Source organism: Propithecus coquereli, unplaced genomic scaffold (genome assembly GCF_000956105.1).
Source record: "Propithecus coquereli isolate 6110/MARCELLA unplaced genomic scaffold, Pcoq_1.0 Scaffold944, whole genome shotgun sequence".
NCBI lineage: Eukaryota > Metazoa > Chordata > Mammalia > Primates > Indriidae > Propithecus > Propithecus coquereli.
Window position 1 is genome coordinate 192,121 of NW_012155774.1, and position 14,491 is coordinate 206,611.

The following is a 14,491-nucleotide window of genomic DNA, read 5'->3' on the forward strand; positions in this document are numbered from 1 at the left end:
TTGTAAGCAACACAGTGTCAGCACGACAGTCCCCTTCCCCCAGCCACTGCTGGCCCCTCTAGGCCTCCTGGTGCCCCTCACGTGGCCCCTGCTCTCCCTCTCCACAGTCCCACCTCTGTCCCCTCCAGAGGGGCAGGTCTGGTCTGGCTGCTCCATCTCTCCCATTCTGTGGCTCGCGTCTCCCTAGGTGGGTGCTGGTTTCACTAAGTTGGTGGCCTCTGGGTGCACAGTCTCGGTGTGTGCTCCTGTGTGTACATGGCTGTGCACATCTGCCCTGCGGGGGGTGTGCGGTGGGAGCGGGTGGTGGGAGGAGGGGCAGGGGGAGGGGGCAGCGGGTCTGTTCTATTTTTAGCGGCCAGTTGCTGCTGGCCACAGTTTTCATAGCCTCCCCCCGGCTCTGCCCCTCACAGTCCGCAGCCTGCAGCGAGGCACAGGCAGCCCAGCTCCACAAGGACCGAGCAAGGTAAGTGTCTGCAGCCCAGGACATGGGACCTAGGTTGAACCCAGGCAGAGAGCCTGGGGCTTTTGCTTTTAAAGAGAAAGCGAGGTCTTGGAGGTTGAAGGAGACACTTCTTGCCTGTGCAATCGATGTCTGTAGAACAGTCCTAAACTGTCCCCACGGCGTTTTGTCCCACAGAATGGTATCTTTCCTTCTGCAAAACCATTATGAGAGGTGAAAACTTTTCCTGGCCATTTGGAGGCTGTGAGCCAGGAGCAGAATTCTCCACCAGGAGCCCCAGGGCAGAGCCTACTGATCATGTTTTCACACTGGATGCCCAGCAGGTGGTGGGGGGAGAGCCCAAGGGAAAGGGCAGCACTGGGGATCGGAGAGCGGGGCAGGGGCTGCCTTTGGAAGTTTAAGAAGAGCCGGGTGAGGAATCAGAACGAGCGATGCCCGCAGCAGAGGAGAAGGAAGGCGCTCTGGCAGGCAGGACCCTCGGGGAGCCTAGACGACAGGACCAGAGCACCCCGCTGACCAGGGAAACCATCTTGCTTCCTTGTTCTTTGTCTTTGGGGGACATTCCTGGCTCCCTGTGCTCACCCATCTGCACGGTAGGACAAGAGCAGGGGAGGGCAGACTGCCAGCTCGGCTTGGTCCGGGGCCAACCCCTTTGACCACTCCCGGCTCTGAGGAGTAGAAGCAGTTGTTGGGGGTCCCCTCAGGGGAGGCAGCATTTTGGATTGCAGCACGAGAGCCTGTAACGCCCAAGCTGGGGCGACATCTACAGTGTGATCCGTGGCTGCGGGTGGGGAGGGTGCTGGTGGCTCTGACTGGGGACGGGGGGGCGAAAGGTAGCAGCTGCCACCAGGTTTGGGAGTCTCAGTCCCACGGTGGTTCTGAGATCGGGCTATGCCGTTCTCCAGATGGGGTGTGGTGTGTGGTAGACAGCCCACAGCCGCAGGCTTGGGAGCATAGCTTTGCTGACAGTCAAGGAGGACAGGGATGCCCTTGAGCTGGGGTCCAAGGTCACGGGGTGGGGAGCAGGGAGAAGAACACGAGCCTAACTAGATAACTGTACCCTTGATTATTAGGCGTGCGGAGAGATCCGTTCCTTCCCTGCACACACACGTTCTCTCACACGCCACTCACATACATATTTATACGCAATCTCAGTCTCATAGTCTAGTGGACCGTCCTTTCCACCCTGCAGAGCCTCAGGGGAGGGAAAGCCCAGCTCTGAGCCAACAGAGATTCTTCGCTCCCTCCCTGCAGTTGTGGATTTTCTAATTATCTCCTTGCTTGCTCCCTGTCGGGGACACAGAATCTGGGCCCTCCGGGCCTCGTTGGCTGCTATCTATATCCTGACTTCTTATCAGGTCCCTGCTTGGCTTCCACAGGACCTGTCAAGGGTCCCGTCTGGTGGGTGTCAGAGCACAGGCTGGGGCCTCTCGCCTGGCGTGGGACCCCTTGGTCTGGCATTTGTCAGTGGGGCAGGCTGGGCAGGCCCTGGAGCTTGGCAGGAGCGTAGACTGGCCTCTGCGGATGCGGCCCCACACTGGTGACAGTGGGCTCTCTGAGGGACAGGAGGAGGCATAACCATGGCCCGATGCCCACCAAGGACGAGGCACATCCCAGGGAGACAGACACGAGACCTGCTTGGCTGAGACCCCGTGCCCTCTGGAGACGGGCATTCCTGGAGGCTGATGTGGACACACAGGCCTGGGGGTGGCTCTCCATCAGCTAGTGTTTCTTTAGGGCTTCCTCAGTGTCTCTGGGGAAGCGGAGCCCTCAGAATAAGCAGCTGCCTCATACAGTCTAATTGCAGCCGAGCATCTCAGGAATTTGTGGACGGTGCCCTGGCTAACAGCTGAGACTCTGGGGTCACACCCTCCTCCTGCTCCTCCGCCTCCGACACCTGCCGCCCCCGCCCCCACTCTCCTGGGCGGCAGAGGCAGAGGTGGGAACCCAGAAGGCTTTGTGACAGGCGGGAGACGCAGGAGAGGTGGCCAAAGCCCTGCTCACTGGGGCCGGGAGGATGCTTCATAGGCACGAAGGGAAAGGAGAGATGAGGGCAGCGGAAGGGGTGGCTCCGGGTAAAATTATTGGTAGGAGCTTTAGATTCTGCCCTCCCTGCTCTGAACCGGGTTCCTGAACCAAGTACAAACTCCTGACCTTGAGCTCCGTGCCTACCCCCCGCCCCCCCCCGCTGGCCCTCCCACCCCTCACTGCACCGCCTAGCTCAGGGTCCTGTCCTGCCTGGCACCCCCACCCCATTGCTCCTTCCTTCCCCTGAGCTTTTGCATAAACCCCCGCCTGGACCCCCCCAGTGGAATGCTCTGTGCCCAGCCAAGATTGTGGGTCAGGCCTGGCTTGGGAACACCTCTCTCTGTAGCTTTGCAGACCCCCTCCTTGGCCTGGGCCCCAGGGACCACCAGGTCAGGGGGCTTCCAACCGCGCTTCATGGCCAAGTGTCCTCACAGAGGACCACAGGACTCTACGGTAACCCCCTTCCGCCACGGCCATTTGCTCTTATTGATTGAATTTGTTTTGTTTTCACCTATGATTTGGTTTAAACAAAGGATTCAAGAGCTAAACATGAAGTGGAAAACCACGGATCTAACCCTTCATTTTGCAGAGAGGAAAACCCCCCAAGAGGGTCCGCATAGACCTGGGTAGAACACAGGATTTGCCCTGCATCCTGGCGTAACCTCCTCCACTCAGGGCCTGCCCGCTGCCCTGCCCAGGGGTGCTGGTCACACTGCCCTCCGCGTGCCCTGCGGCGGCCGCCTGTATCCAGCATGCGCTCCGCTCCACTCCCCTTCCAGGCCTCCCCCGAGCCCTTCCGTGCCCACCCCTCATCCGCAGGATAAAGCCCAAACAGCCTGTCGGTCAAGGCCCTCGGGAGTGAGCTCTGCCCTCGCTTTCCAAACATGCTTCCTACGAACTCCACTCTGCTCCCCAGGGGGTCGGGAAGCTCCACCAGAAAGGGCCAAATGGTAAATGTTTTAGGTTTTGCAGGTCACGTAAGGTTTCTGTCCCATCTTCTTCTTTATTTTATAACCCTTTAGGCAAAAGCGGGCTGGGGGCCAGATCGGTTTGTGGGCTGCCGTCTGCTGATCCCTGCCCTACGTCCCTGTGCCATCCTGACTTGCTGGAATCCGCTCCGATTTCCTCTTCCTGCCCTCTCACCCTCTCTCCCAGGCAGGGCTCCTGGCTCCCAAGGCGGGGCTGGGCCGGGCGAGAATTTCAGCTCTTCCTCACCAGTGCTTCCTCTGTGCCCTCTAGGTGCCACCCCACCGCCGCCATGCCGGAAGTGTAAGTAGTCTCGCCTCTTCTGGGGCTGCAGGGAGGCAAGTCCCTTTGCTGCAGGCTTCAGCCCCGTAGCTGAGGCACCATTTGTTCAGCCCCCGCAGCTGCTCCCCAGGAGACCGATCCTAAAACAGGGACAGTCCCGAGTGCCTGGACCAGCACTTGATGGCTTCCCCAGTGTCTCCATGTGTCCCCCCAGCCTTTGAGCAGAACTTCCACCCCCTGGTTGCCCTGGAAAGACCTTTTTGGCCAGTGCTTCCAAGTTCGCCTGTCTGCACTGATGAGACGAACGGCCTGTGCCGGGCCGTGATTGACACTGGCCCAGCAGATGTACAAAGCTCTGGGAATTTACCCACAAGCCCAGGGATGGACACTTTCATGTTACTGGAACCCTGCCTTGAGGCTTCCCTGACCTTCCACCACTCCTGCCCAACTCACCATGACCAGTACCTCCCAGCAAGAACGTCCAGTAGCCCAAAGGGCTGTTGGGTTTTTATTGTATTTTGCTGGAACACTCAAACTGGTCCCCCTGCCTGATGATTGATTTCTTTCGGACACACTGTTGTCACCTGCCCCCTCGTCCCCCAAGCTGGTCTGCACGATTCTGCTGTGCATGTAGAATACACGTTGCTCACACTCACTCTGTGTTCTGCTCTTTCCCCCTTCTTGCCCGTGCTGGATGCCTGCAGCGAGGTGAGTGACATGTGGGTGTCTCTGTCCTAGTTCACCCTTCAGACTAGAGGAGCGGGGAGCTCTGAAGAGAGGAGAGAGCTTGGGTTGGGGCCTGGGGATGGGGGGTGCTCAGTGGCTGAGCAGTTTCCCAGGAGATAGAAACCTTGGCGGAAGATTCTGGTTGTGGGGCTTCCTGGAGTCCAGGGAGTTGCAGCTGCTGTGCGCAGTGTCACTGGAGGGTGGTCCTGGGGCTGGGACTGCAGCAGAGCTGGGAGTGACTCTGCACCCTTGCTGAGCACAAGTCCTCCCTCTCCTGCTTTGACAGCTCGTCCAGTCCTGGGGGGACCATCGTGGTCCTCACCGAGCTGACAAAGCCACATTTGAAGGGTAAGGGGAGCGTCACTGGGTGAGTCCACCCTAGTCCTCCCTGATGGCTGAACACTGAGGGAGGAGCAAAGAGACGTCCTCAGATCCTCCCAGGTCTTCGATAACCTTGAACCTGGCCATTCTATGCAGTCCAGATTTATTCAGGCTGCTGAGAACACAGCCGGTGCACAGACCAGGATGGGGACTGCAGGGACAGGGCTGAGGGTTCAGGGGTGGCAAGGTAGGAATTAGCAGCACCAACGGAGGGGACATTTGGTAGAGAGATTCTCAGTGAGAATGGAACATGCTATTTTTCAACAGTCATATGAGTTTCTGAGTTTTGCGGAGGCTCGTCTTAAAGCGAGTGCCCACGGACTGGTGGTCAAACGTGGCCATAAGCTCGCCAAGTGGTGGGGAATCAGGACTGCAATAAAACGTTTGCCATGGGTCATCATCGCGCGTAAACCATGGTGGGAATGGCTATGGCAACAGGCCATTTCTCTTGAAATAACACGTATCTGACATGTAGTAAAAATCTAGGCTTTAGGAGAGGAAAAGACAGACAACCCACCGTGAACCGTCACATTAGAAATCACACACATTTCATGTACCAAAACTCATTTGTTTTCTCTCATGAAAACTGCTCTCTCAGAGCCTGACCACTTCTACTTTACACACTAGAATAGCAACCTAGAGCTGTGCTCCCCCAGCTCCCAGCACATTAGAAACAGGAAGGGAGTTCACTAGCAGCACCAAGAAGCGACACCCTATGGCCCAGAGGAGATACGAGTGCTTGGAAGGCATTGCAGTGTCGTTAGTTAGGGATCGAGCAGCCCTGCTCACCTTCCCCACCCCCGAGGGACCACTGCCACGGGGCTAGGACTTACTAAGACTTATTAGAACATATCTAGTCAGCAAGAACATGTCTAGTATTTTTTTTTTTTTGAGACAGGGTCTCACTCTGTCACCCTGCATAGAGTGCAGTGGCATCATAGCTCACTGCAGCCTCAAACTTCTGGGCTCAAGGGATCCTCTTGCCTCAGCCTCCTGAGTAACTGGGACTGCAGGCTCAAGCCACCACATCTGGCTAATTTTTCTATTTTTTTGTAGAAATGGGGTCTCGCTCTTGCTCAGGCTGGTCTGTAACTCCTGAGCTCAAGCGATCCTCCCGCCTCGGCCTCCCAGAGTGCTAGGATTACAGGTGTGAGCCACCGTGCCTGGCCAACTAGTATTTTTGATAAGAAGAGAAAACAGCATTTTGATATCTTACAAAGATTTATCTGGGCGGTGTCAACATTTAAAAAAGTGTTGAGGTCTACATAGATATGCTTCATTTATTTCGGAAATGCATAGCTTATTTCTCCAGCATGACAGATCATCAAGGTCTCGCTATATTACTTCCCAGAGTACTAAAACATGCATTTCTTTCATGCTTTTCAAATGATTTGCACATCCATGATCTCATTTTGTCTGTAATAACTCTGTGAACGAAGTAAGGTGGGCAGTAGCATCCTTATTTACAGAGGAGGAAGGAGGTGCCCATAGAGCCATGTGGCCCACACAGTATCACACAGAATCACACAGGATTCCGGTAGCAGCAGAGCCAGAATGGGAAGTGAGGGCTTCAGCCCCCAGGTCAAGGAGCTGACTGCAGTGTTCTCTGAACTGGAGGGGTTAAACCCAAGATGAGCTTTTAAGGGACCCTAAGGCGAGCAGAGGATTCTGGGTAATGATGGCGAACCCCAGCTGGCATTTGTCTTGGCCTGGACCAGAAATCCAGTTCTGCAGGTTCCACCTCACCACCTGTCTCCCCTTTCTCACCCTCAGAGAAAACCCAAGATCACCGCCTCCCGCAAACTCCTGCTGAAGGTGAGGGGGGACTGGATGCAGGGGACGTCCAGTGGAGACAGAGGGGCAGCAGTGCAGACCCTGCGGGGGTGTGGGGGTCGTGGGAGGGCAAAAGGAAGGAGGCCAGAGCGAGGAGGAGGAGGAGGCAGAGGGAGCCCGGCCAGCACTGGAGCCAGCGCCAGGCTCAGGCGGTCAGTGGGTGGGACCCTCGAGCTATGGACCCTGGCACCCGCCTGGGGTCCTGAGCGGAGGCGGGGACCAGCTTTTGAGTAGGAAGCTACTAGTGAGGGCAGAGGGACTTGCTTTATTTTGGTACATGTTTCTCTCTCTGGAGCTCTGTGGGCCCAAACAGACAAAATGTGGGTAAGAGGAAGACTGTGAGGGACAAATGGCTCCAGGGCCCGAGGACGCCGTGTGCAGTCACTCGGTGTCTCCTGCCCACGGCCACCGCACACCCCTGCACGCCGCGCCTCGGTCTCAGAGCTGGCCCGGCCTGGGGCTGCCCCCTCCTTCCCTGATGCGGGTGGGACACGCGAGGGCCTGAGCCCTGGCTCAGTGGGTTTGTCCTGTCCAGAGCCTGATGCTGGCCAAGGCCAAGGAGTGCTGGGAGCAGGAGAACGAGGAGCGCGAGGCTGAGAAGTCACGTTACCTGGCCGAGCGCATCCCCACGCTGCAGACGCGCGGCCTGTCCCTCAGCGCCCTGCAGGTGAGCCTTGCAGGCTGGGCTGGGCCGGGGGCTCCATGCGGGCGGCCCCGGGGACCAGCAGGTGGGAGCCGGCTTGAGGCTCTGCAACTCACAAGGTGCTCTTCCCTTACAGGGTCTCACTTCCTCTTCCCAGCTGCCTGTGAGGTGGCGATGCTAGATCCCACCCCACGGGGTGGGAAGTGAGCCTCAGAGGGACGAGGTGACTTGCTGGGGCGGGCCGAGAGCCAGGGACCCGGCTGCACATCAGCCAGTGTGGGGCATGGAGCACGGAGGTGGCCAGGCCTTGGGAAGCTCCGTTCCTCCAAAGACTTGCCCATCCTTCCTCTCCAGTTCGGTCTTCGATGTTTTTAGAACACTGGTAGCTGTTTAAATGCCAGTGATTGCAAAGAAAAGAGACTGGAAGGAAACATAGAAAAATGTCGCCAATTATCTGCAGGTGGCAGCAACACTAGTTATTTTTATTTTATTACTTTTAATTCATAGTTTTCAAAAGGGCTACGATTAACTTATATGCCTTTTATCATAAGAAAACTATTTTTAAAGCAAACTCGCGCATACACAAAGGAGAGGAGAGTTTGTCCCCTGTGCATGGCCACCGTCCTGATCCCCAGCGTGGAGGCGATTGTCAGCTCCTTGCCAGAGCCCAGGCTGGCAAAGGGGCCGGGACAGGGCCAAGGGCGCTAGGCCGGGAGGCAGAAAGGGAGGCAGGAGACCCACGGCTCTGCCCTTCCTCTCCACGCCTGCGCGGTCCCCCTGCCTACTCAGGACCTGTGCCGGGAGCTGCACGCCAAGGTGGAGGTGGTGGATGAGGAGCGCTACGACATCGAGGCCAAATGCCTCCACAACACCAGGGAGGTGAGTCCCAGGGCGGGGCACGGCCGCAGGGCTGAGGGGCGGGCTGGGCACGGATGGCGGCAATGGGAGGCCCCCTCCTTCCGCAGGGCCTGGGAGGTGGCCACTTAGAGGAAGCTTTGGTGTCCCCACCCTGGCCCTGTGGGGCTGGCGATGGCCAGGGAGGATAAGCACACACGAAAAGCACAGACCTCCTCCCCACCTGCCGCGCGGGCTCTCCGGCCTGACGGCAGCCACCCTCTTTACTCACCCCCACAACGAGTCCCGTGCCTGTTCACGACGCCCTGCCTCTGGGAAGAGCTTTCGTGCGCCCTGCATCCTTTGATCCTCCCTGCACGCCCGAGAGTGAAGAGCAGAACACACAGGCGCAGGGCGGCCGAGAGCTTGGCCCAGGTCACGCAGTGGTGGTCCTGGGACTGGTGCTCCGCGCTCCCTCAGCGTGGGGGGTGGGCACTGGCTCCACGCGGACCCTGCTGCCGAGGGGCAGGGCAGAGCGCGGGAGCGCAGGGCTCCCTCTGGGCATCTGTCCAGGCAGCTGCAGGGGGCGGGTAGGGCGGGAGCACAAGCCACTTCCCGCCTCCCACTTCTGCCCACCAGGAATGATGATGGGGCGGCCACCAAGCTCCCGAGAATTCTCCCCAGAGACCACACCCTGGAAATCCCTCCGAGGTCTAGAACCTGCAGGTTTACCCACCTGCTGGGCCGAGGCTGGAGCGGCTTTGAGGCTCACTGCGGGGACGAGCTAGGAGCAGGCGCCCCGCTCCTAACGGAAACCGCGGTGGCCGCCCTTCACTCCAGGCCCCGGCGCGGGGGTGGCTGTGGGCTCTACTTGTCCCTCGTTCATTTGTCCCACTGGCCAACAAGCTATTTGCAAACGAATGGGTGGGTCCGAGCCCCAGAGGGTCCAGCCTTGAGGCCGGGGACTTGGGCGGGAGCCCTGCGGCCGCTCCCCCCGCAGTGAGCCCCGGGGCCCCTTCGCACCGCAGATTAAGGACCTGAAGCTGAAGGTCATGGACCTCCGGGGGAAGTTCAAGCGCCCGCCGCTGCGTCGGGTCCGCGTCTCGGCTGACGCCATGCTGCGGGCCCTGCTGGGCTCCAAGCACAAGGTGTCCATGGATCTGAGGGCCAACCTCAAGTCTGTGAAGAAGGAGGACACGGAGAAGGTGAGGCCCCTCTCCTCAGAACCTTCCACCCCCGTGCTACCAGCCTTCCCCCGTCAACCCCTCACACAGCCTCAGGCAGTCTGGAATGCTCCTGCTGGAGGCCAGGCAGCCTGTCAGGCGGAACCTTCTAGAACTCTCTGGGAGACCAGCGTGGGAAGAAAGTAGACTTGCTCCCTTCCCTTAGGCTGCTCCAATCTGAGGAGGAGAAACTGGGACACAAAGAAAGGCAGACCCGGGAATAAATTACAAATCTTGCACCCAGTGTGAAAAGAAGGTGGATATTTAGGGTAATGGGGAAGATGGCTGCCCCTGTCACTGCAGGGAAAGCAGACAGCGCTTCATGACGAGCACGGAAATTAGAGGACTGAGTTCAACCACTCAGCAGCAAATCACCCAAAGTTGTCTGAACTCACAGTCTATGTGCTCAGAATTAACAGGCCCTTAAGGAACAGTGACGACAGGAATGTAGTCTCTGGCCCAAGAAGCTTCGTAAAGAGAGGAGATGAGCCAGGTAGTGTGCTGAGCAAATGGAAAACGAGGCTGGGCGTGGTGGCTCACGCCTGTGATCCCAGCACTTTAGGAGGCTGAGGCAGGAGGATCACATGAGGCTGGGAGTTTGAGACCAGCCTGGGCAACATAGCAAGACCCCATCTCTACAAAAAAAAAAAAAGGAAAATGAGCCAAATTAGTAGGTGAAGTCTTCTTGGAAGAGGTGGCCTCGAGCTGCATAGTATCAGACCAGGAGTGGGGCATGGGGCCGTGGAGGCCAGGGTGGGCTGCGGTACACTGGGGTGGAAACTGGCCCCGTAACCCTGCCACTGTCACCCAGAACTCCCAACCCACATGCTTCCTCCTTCCTGTGGCGCCTCAGCTTGGCCCGTGTCCACCTGTGTGGCTGAGTCCTAGGCCCTCACCACCTAGGGGAAGGGTGGTGTTGGGATTTCCTGTCTTTTCGAGGAAGCTGATCTTCTACCACCCAGTTTCTCCTGAGCGGAGGGGCCTGGCCGCCCCGGCAGCCGGGTAAGTCCTGACGTGTGTGCGGCCTGCCCCCAGGAGCGGCCCGTGGAGGTGGGCGACTGGAGGAAGAACGTGGAGGCCATGTCCGGGATGGAAGGCCGCAAGAAGATGTTTGATGCCGCCAAGTCTCCGACCTCACAGTAGAGGTACCCAGCGATCAGCTCCTTCTGCTCTGGGGCCAGCAGAGTCGAAGGGATGACCAGGGACGCCGGGGTGAGGGCTGGAGTTGTGCCCAGTGTGGGACAGGGCACAAGGCACTGAGTCCACGCTCCTGGGCTCAGCCCCGGCTCCGGCCCCGTGGCACCTCGGGCCCGTCGTTTCTGCTTTGGGGCCCTTTTGTTCCCTTCATCTGTGAAATTGGGGTTTGTGTCAGGTCAGCGGTTCTCCAGGTATGGTCCCGGGACCAGCAGCATCTGCAGCACCTGGGGTGCAAACGACCGGCCCTCACCCCAGACTCCCTGAATTGGAGACTCTGGGGTGCGGCCGGCACTCCCGGGGATCCTGATGCTCGCAGAGTGTGAGAACTGCTGGATCGGATGATCCCTGGGGTCCCTCTGGCTCTGACTTTCTGGAAATCTAAGTGATTTGAAATACTTCCTGACAATATCCTTAATTTGTGCACCTGCAAGTACCCGGCACTCTCGGTCCCTGCTCCCAGGGAGCTGCCGTTCAGAGAAGGTGAGACTTCCCGCCCTCTGCGGAAGTAGCTGGAGAAAGTGGACCATGCGGGACAGTCAGGCCACACGAAACCCTCTGTGGAAGTGCTGGGAGAATGTGCAATAGTGCGGGGTCTGCCGGACAGCCAGTCCCAGAGGGCTTCTCGGAGAGGAGGCGCTCTCTGAGGAGGTGACAGGCCAGCGTCAGTCGGTAGAGGAAAGGGCGGGTTGGGACGGCTGATGGGGTGACAAAAGCATAGAGGTGGGAACGAGCTTTGTGGGAGCCCCTTGGCTGATGATCCAGCCCAGGGGCGCGGGGGTGACAAGCCCTGGGGCCGCGTGTGCTGTAGGTAAGTCAAGGGCCCGCAAACTGCACACAGGTCGCCGGGAGCTGACGGCTTCCACCTCTGTGTCCCTACAGGCAAGCTTGCTGCACTGCGCTCTGGGCTCCCACTCGTGCTGCTTCCTCCAGCCCGGCTCACCCACCTCCCTGTGCCACGTCCACGTCCAGAGCAGCCCTCCCCACCCCCACCTCTGCCCTCCGGCCTGGTGCCCCTCCTCTGGAACTAGGATCCAACGGGCACGCAAGAGAGAGAAGAAACGCAGTGTCCGAAGCCCTCGCCCCGGCAGGGTGGGACTCCAGCCCCTTGTGGTATAACAAGCAGAGGAGGAGGAGGCAGGCCGCCCTTCCTCCAGCCCCAGGCCAAGGCCCTTCACTGCTCCTATGGCATGTAGAGTGTCCACAGGCATCGCAGCCGCTCCATTAAAAACCCAGTGTCCTGGTTGTTTCTGCAGCTCTGACTGTGAGTGCTCGGAAGCGAGGGAAGGCGGGGTTTGCGGAGGGGGCTGTGCTGGGCACCAGGCACCCGTCCACAGGAGCCCAGGATCTGGGCGGAGGGCTAAGGGATTGGCAGCTGCTTCTCAGGTCCCCCGGGGGCCCCTTCCGCCCAGCCCAGTGGCGTCACACGGCACACTCCCAGATGCTCCCATCACCAAAGCCCTCTCCTGAGAGCAGACCCAGTCTCACCCCCGACTCCGTCTCTCAAGAGGGGCCTCTCTATCCAGAGCAGCTTCCCCTGCCTGGTTTCATACTCTCCTTCCTCTGCAAACCTGCGTCACCTCTTCCTGGTGCCCGCTGCGTGGACCTGACCCTTCTGGGCTAAGAGGTCAGGGTGCTTTCAACCGCTCACCTGGGCCTGCTGGCCTCGGGCAGGAGGAGGAGGGCTGGGAGGGACACCTTGCAGTTCCAAGCCTGAACACCAGGTGGCCCCTTCCCGGGCTCCCACCCCGTGCGCTCCCGTCCTTCCCGCCTCCGCTCGCTCCACCTCCGTCCCTCTGCCCCACGATTTCCCTGTCACACTCCCGCGCTGGTCATGTCACCCAGGACTGAGCCTTTCCCCTAGCGGGGGGGCAGCCAGTGGTCTTTCCTGGGTCAGGTCTTTTCTGCATCCCACTGACATCCCGATGCAAAGCCTGGTGTGGGGCGCAAGCCTGCTGGGGCGCCATGGGGGGCTGGGGCACCCCCTCTGCCCCCACACTGGGGAGAGTGGCTCCTGCGCAGCAGAGACTAAAGTTCTGGGCCAGAGCGGAGCCGGACTTCTCAGGGTAGCGTCACGGCGACTCCTGAGCTGAGGCTGTAAGGGAAGTGGCCGGTCCCAGACTGGGGCCTTTTGGCTTTTTGACCACCCCAGCACTGGTCCCGGGAGAGGCTGAGCTGTCTGAGCCGCCTGCCTTCCACTCACCCTACTGAGGCCCCATTCTGCCCTCTTATCGCGTGCATTACCCGCCACACACTCCAGAAGCTGGTGCCAAGTGCAGGGCCAGCGACTCCCTAGGGCACGGTCTGGCACCCGGGGCTGTCAGTGGGACCAGCAGTGGGAACCTGCAGCCTGGGGGGCCTTAGGGGAAGCAGCACTCTGCCCAGGGCTCCTGTCACGAGCAGGTCAGACGGGCAGAGAGGCAGACGTGCGCAAAAAGCACAGCTCCCACCAGGCACACAGCCCCGTAGGCACAGACACGCCCGTCTCACCTACACAAAGCTGGAGAACCTGATGGGGCTGGTCCGGGCCACAGAGCATAGGGTTAGGCTTCATGCCCGGGCAGCCACAGAAACCCACCCTTCCCTGCCTCACAGGGCTTCTCTGGCTGGCCGGGGTCCAAAGCGTCGTCTCCTCGTTTTGCCTCTTTCCAGCCCTTTCATAGAACCTGGCCCCAAGTTCCAGAGTCAGATCTCAGTTCTGCCAGTCGACTATTAACCTGGGGCTCTGGCAGGCCGGGGTATCCACCCTGCTCTATAAAGGCAGGAGGCCAGCCCTGGGCCTGACTCAAAGAAACACCTGGGTGCAGAAGGCCGGTGGGAGGAGGAGATGGGGCCCGCTCAGCACGCCCAAGCCTATGGCCCTTTGGGAAGGGCCCATCCAGAGGCCTCCTGGAGGTCACTGGGTTCCTCCTGCTTCCAGGCAGGATCAGACCTGATCCATCTCTGTGGGGATGGAGCAAGAGCAAACGTAGGACAAACACATCCTGAGAACGCAGACCGAGGGAGCCGAAGGAGATCAGGGGAAGGAGAGCTCTGCCGCAGAGCTCTTTGGGGTGGGACAAGGATCTATGGAAGAGGCTGTTGTAGCCATGAACGAGGCCTGGGGGTGGGAGGCGTGGTCTCTGGAGAGCCCTGGTTCCACCCCAGTCCCTTCTCACCATGAGGGCCAACACGACCCAGCCTGGACACCAGGCCAGCACAGCTGGGGGCTGGGTAACAGCACACCCATATGGCACACGTAGGTGTCAGGCACGGCTGTGCGCACTCTAATTCATCTAACCTGCACAATGACCCTATTGGAAAGGTATGATTGCTATCCCCGTCTTATAGGGGGGGAAACTGAGGCACAGAGAGGTTAATGATTTCCCACGGTCACACAGCTAGTAACTGGTAGGGCTAGGATTCAATCCAGGGAGTCTGTCCGAGTCCATACTCTTACTACTGCAATAATAACCACATTTCAATTATAACAATAATAAATATACTACACTAAACTTTTGTCAGAATTGTATCATTACATTCTCTCAGAAACCTAAGAAGTAGATACTATTATCACAAATTTCCCGACAAGGAAGCGGAGGCGTGGAGAGTTTAAGTAGCTTACTCTAAGTTACAGGGTTTGATGGCTGCAGACCAGAGATTGGAACCCAGTCAACCTGCCTTTGGGGCTGTCCCTTTCTGGAATGAGACTTGCCACAACAGGGCCCAACCAGCCACTTTCGGGAGGGACACAGCTGGGGGTCAGCAGCCCTGCACATGCACCTGGGGAGTTCCCACATCCCCACCGAAGGGGAAAACATTCCAATGAGATGCAAGTGACACCCAAATGGGCAAAGGTGAGGTCTTCCTGGGGCGGAGGAGTGGGGGACTATTTGGGGAACGTCTGTCACTAACCCACACACAACAGCTGGGTGGGCACCC

General features: G+C 59.0%; 1 protein-coding gene across 1 annotated transcript; it reads left to right on the forward strand.

Annotated features, from left to right (window-relative positions):
• Positions 1-412: 412 nt before the first annotated feature.
• Positions 413-10,522, forward strand: TNNI1 (troponin I type 1 (skeletal, slow)). The gene is made up of 8 exons (XM_012664959.1): positions 413-463; positions 3,728-3,757; positions 4,441-4,444; positions 6,617-6,658; positions 7,212-7,343; positions 8,109-8,198; positions 9,182-9,358; positions 10,412-10,522. The coding sequence occupies exons 2-8, from the start codon at positions 3,747-3,749 to the stop codon at positions 10,517-10,519; spliced, it is 564 nt and encodes a 187-aa protein (XP_012520413.1). The 5' UTR covers positions 413-463; positions 3,728-3,746; the 3' UTR covers positions 10,520-10,522.
• Positions 10,523-14,491: the final 3,969 nt, after the last annotated feature.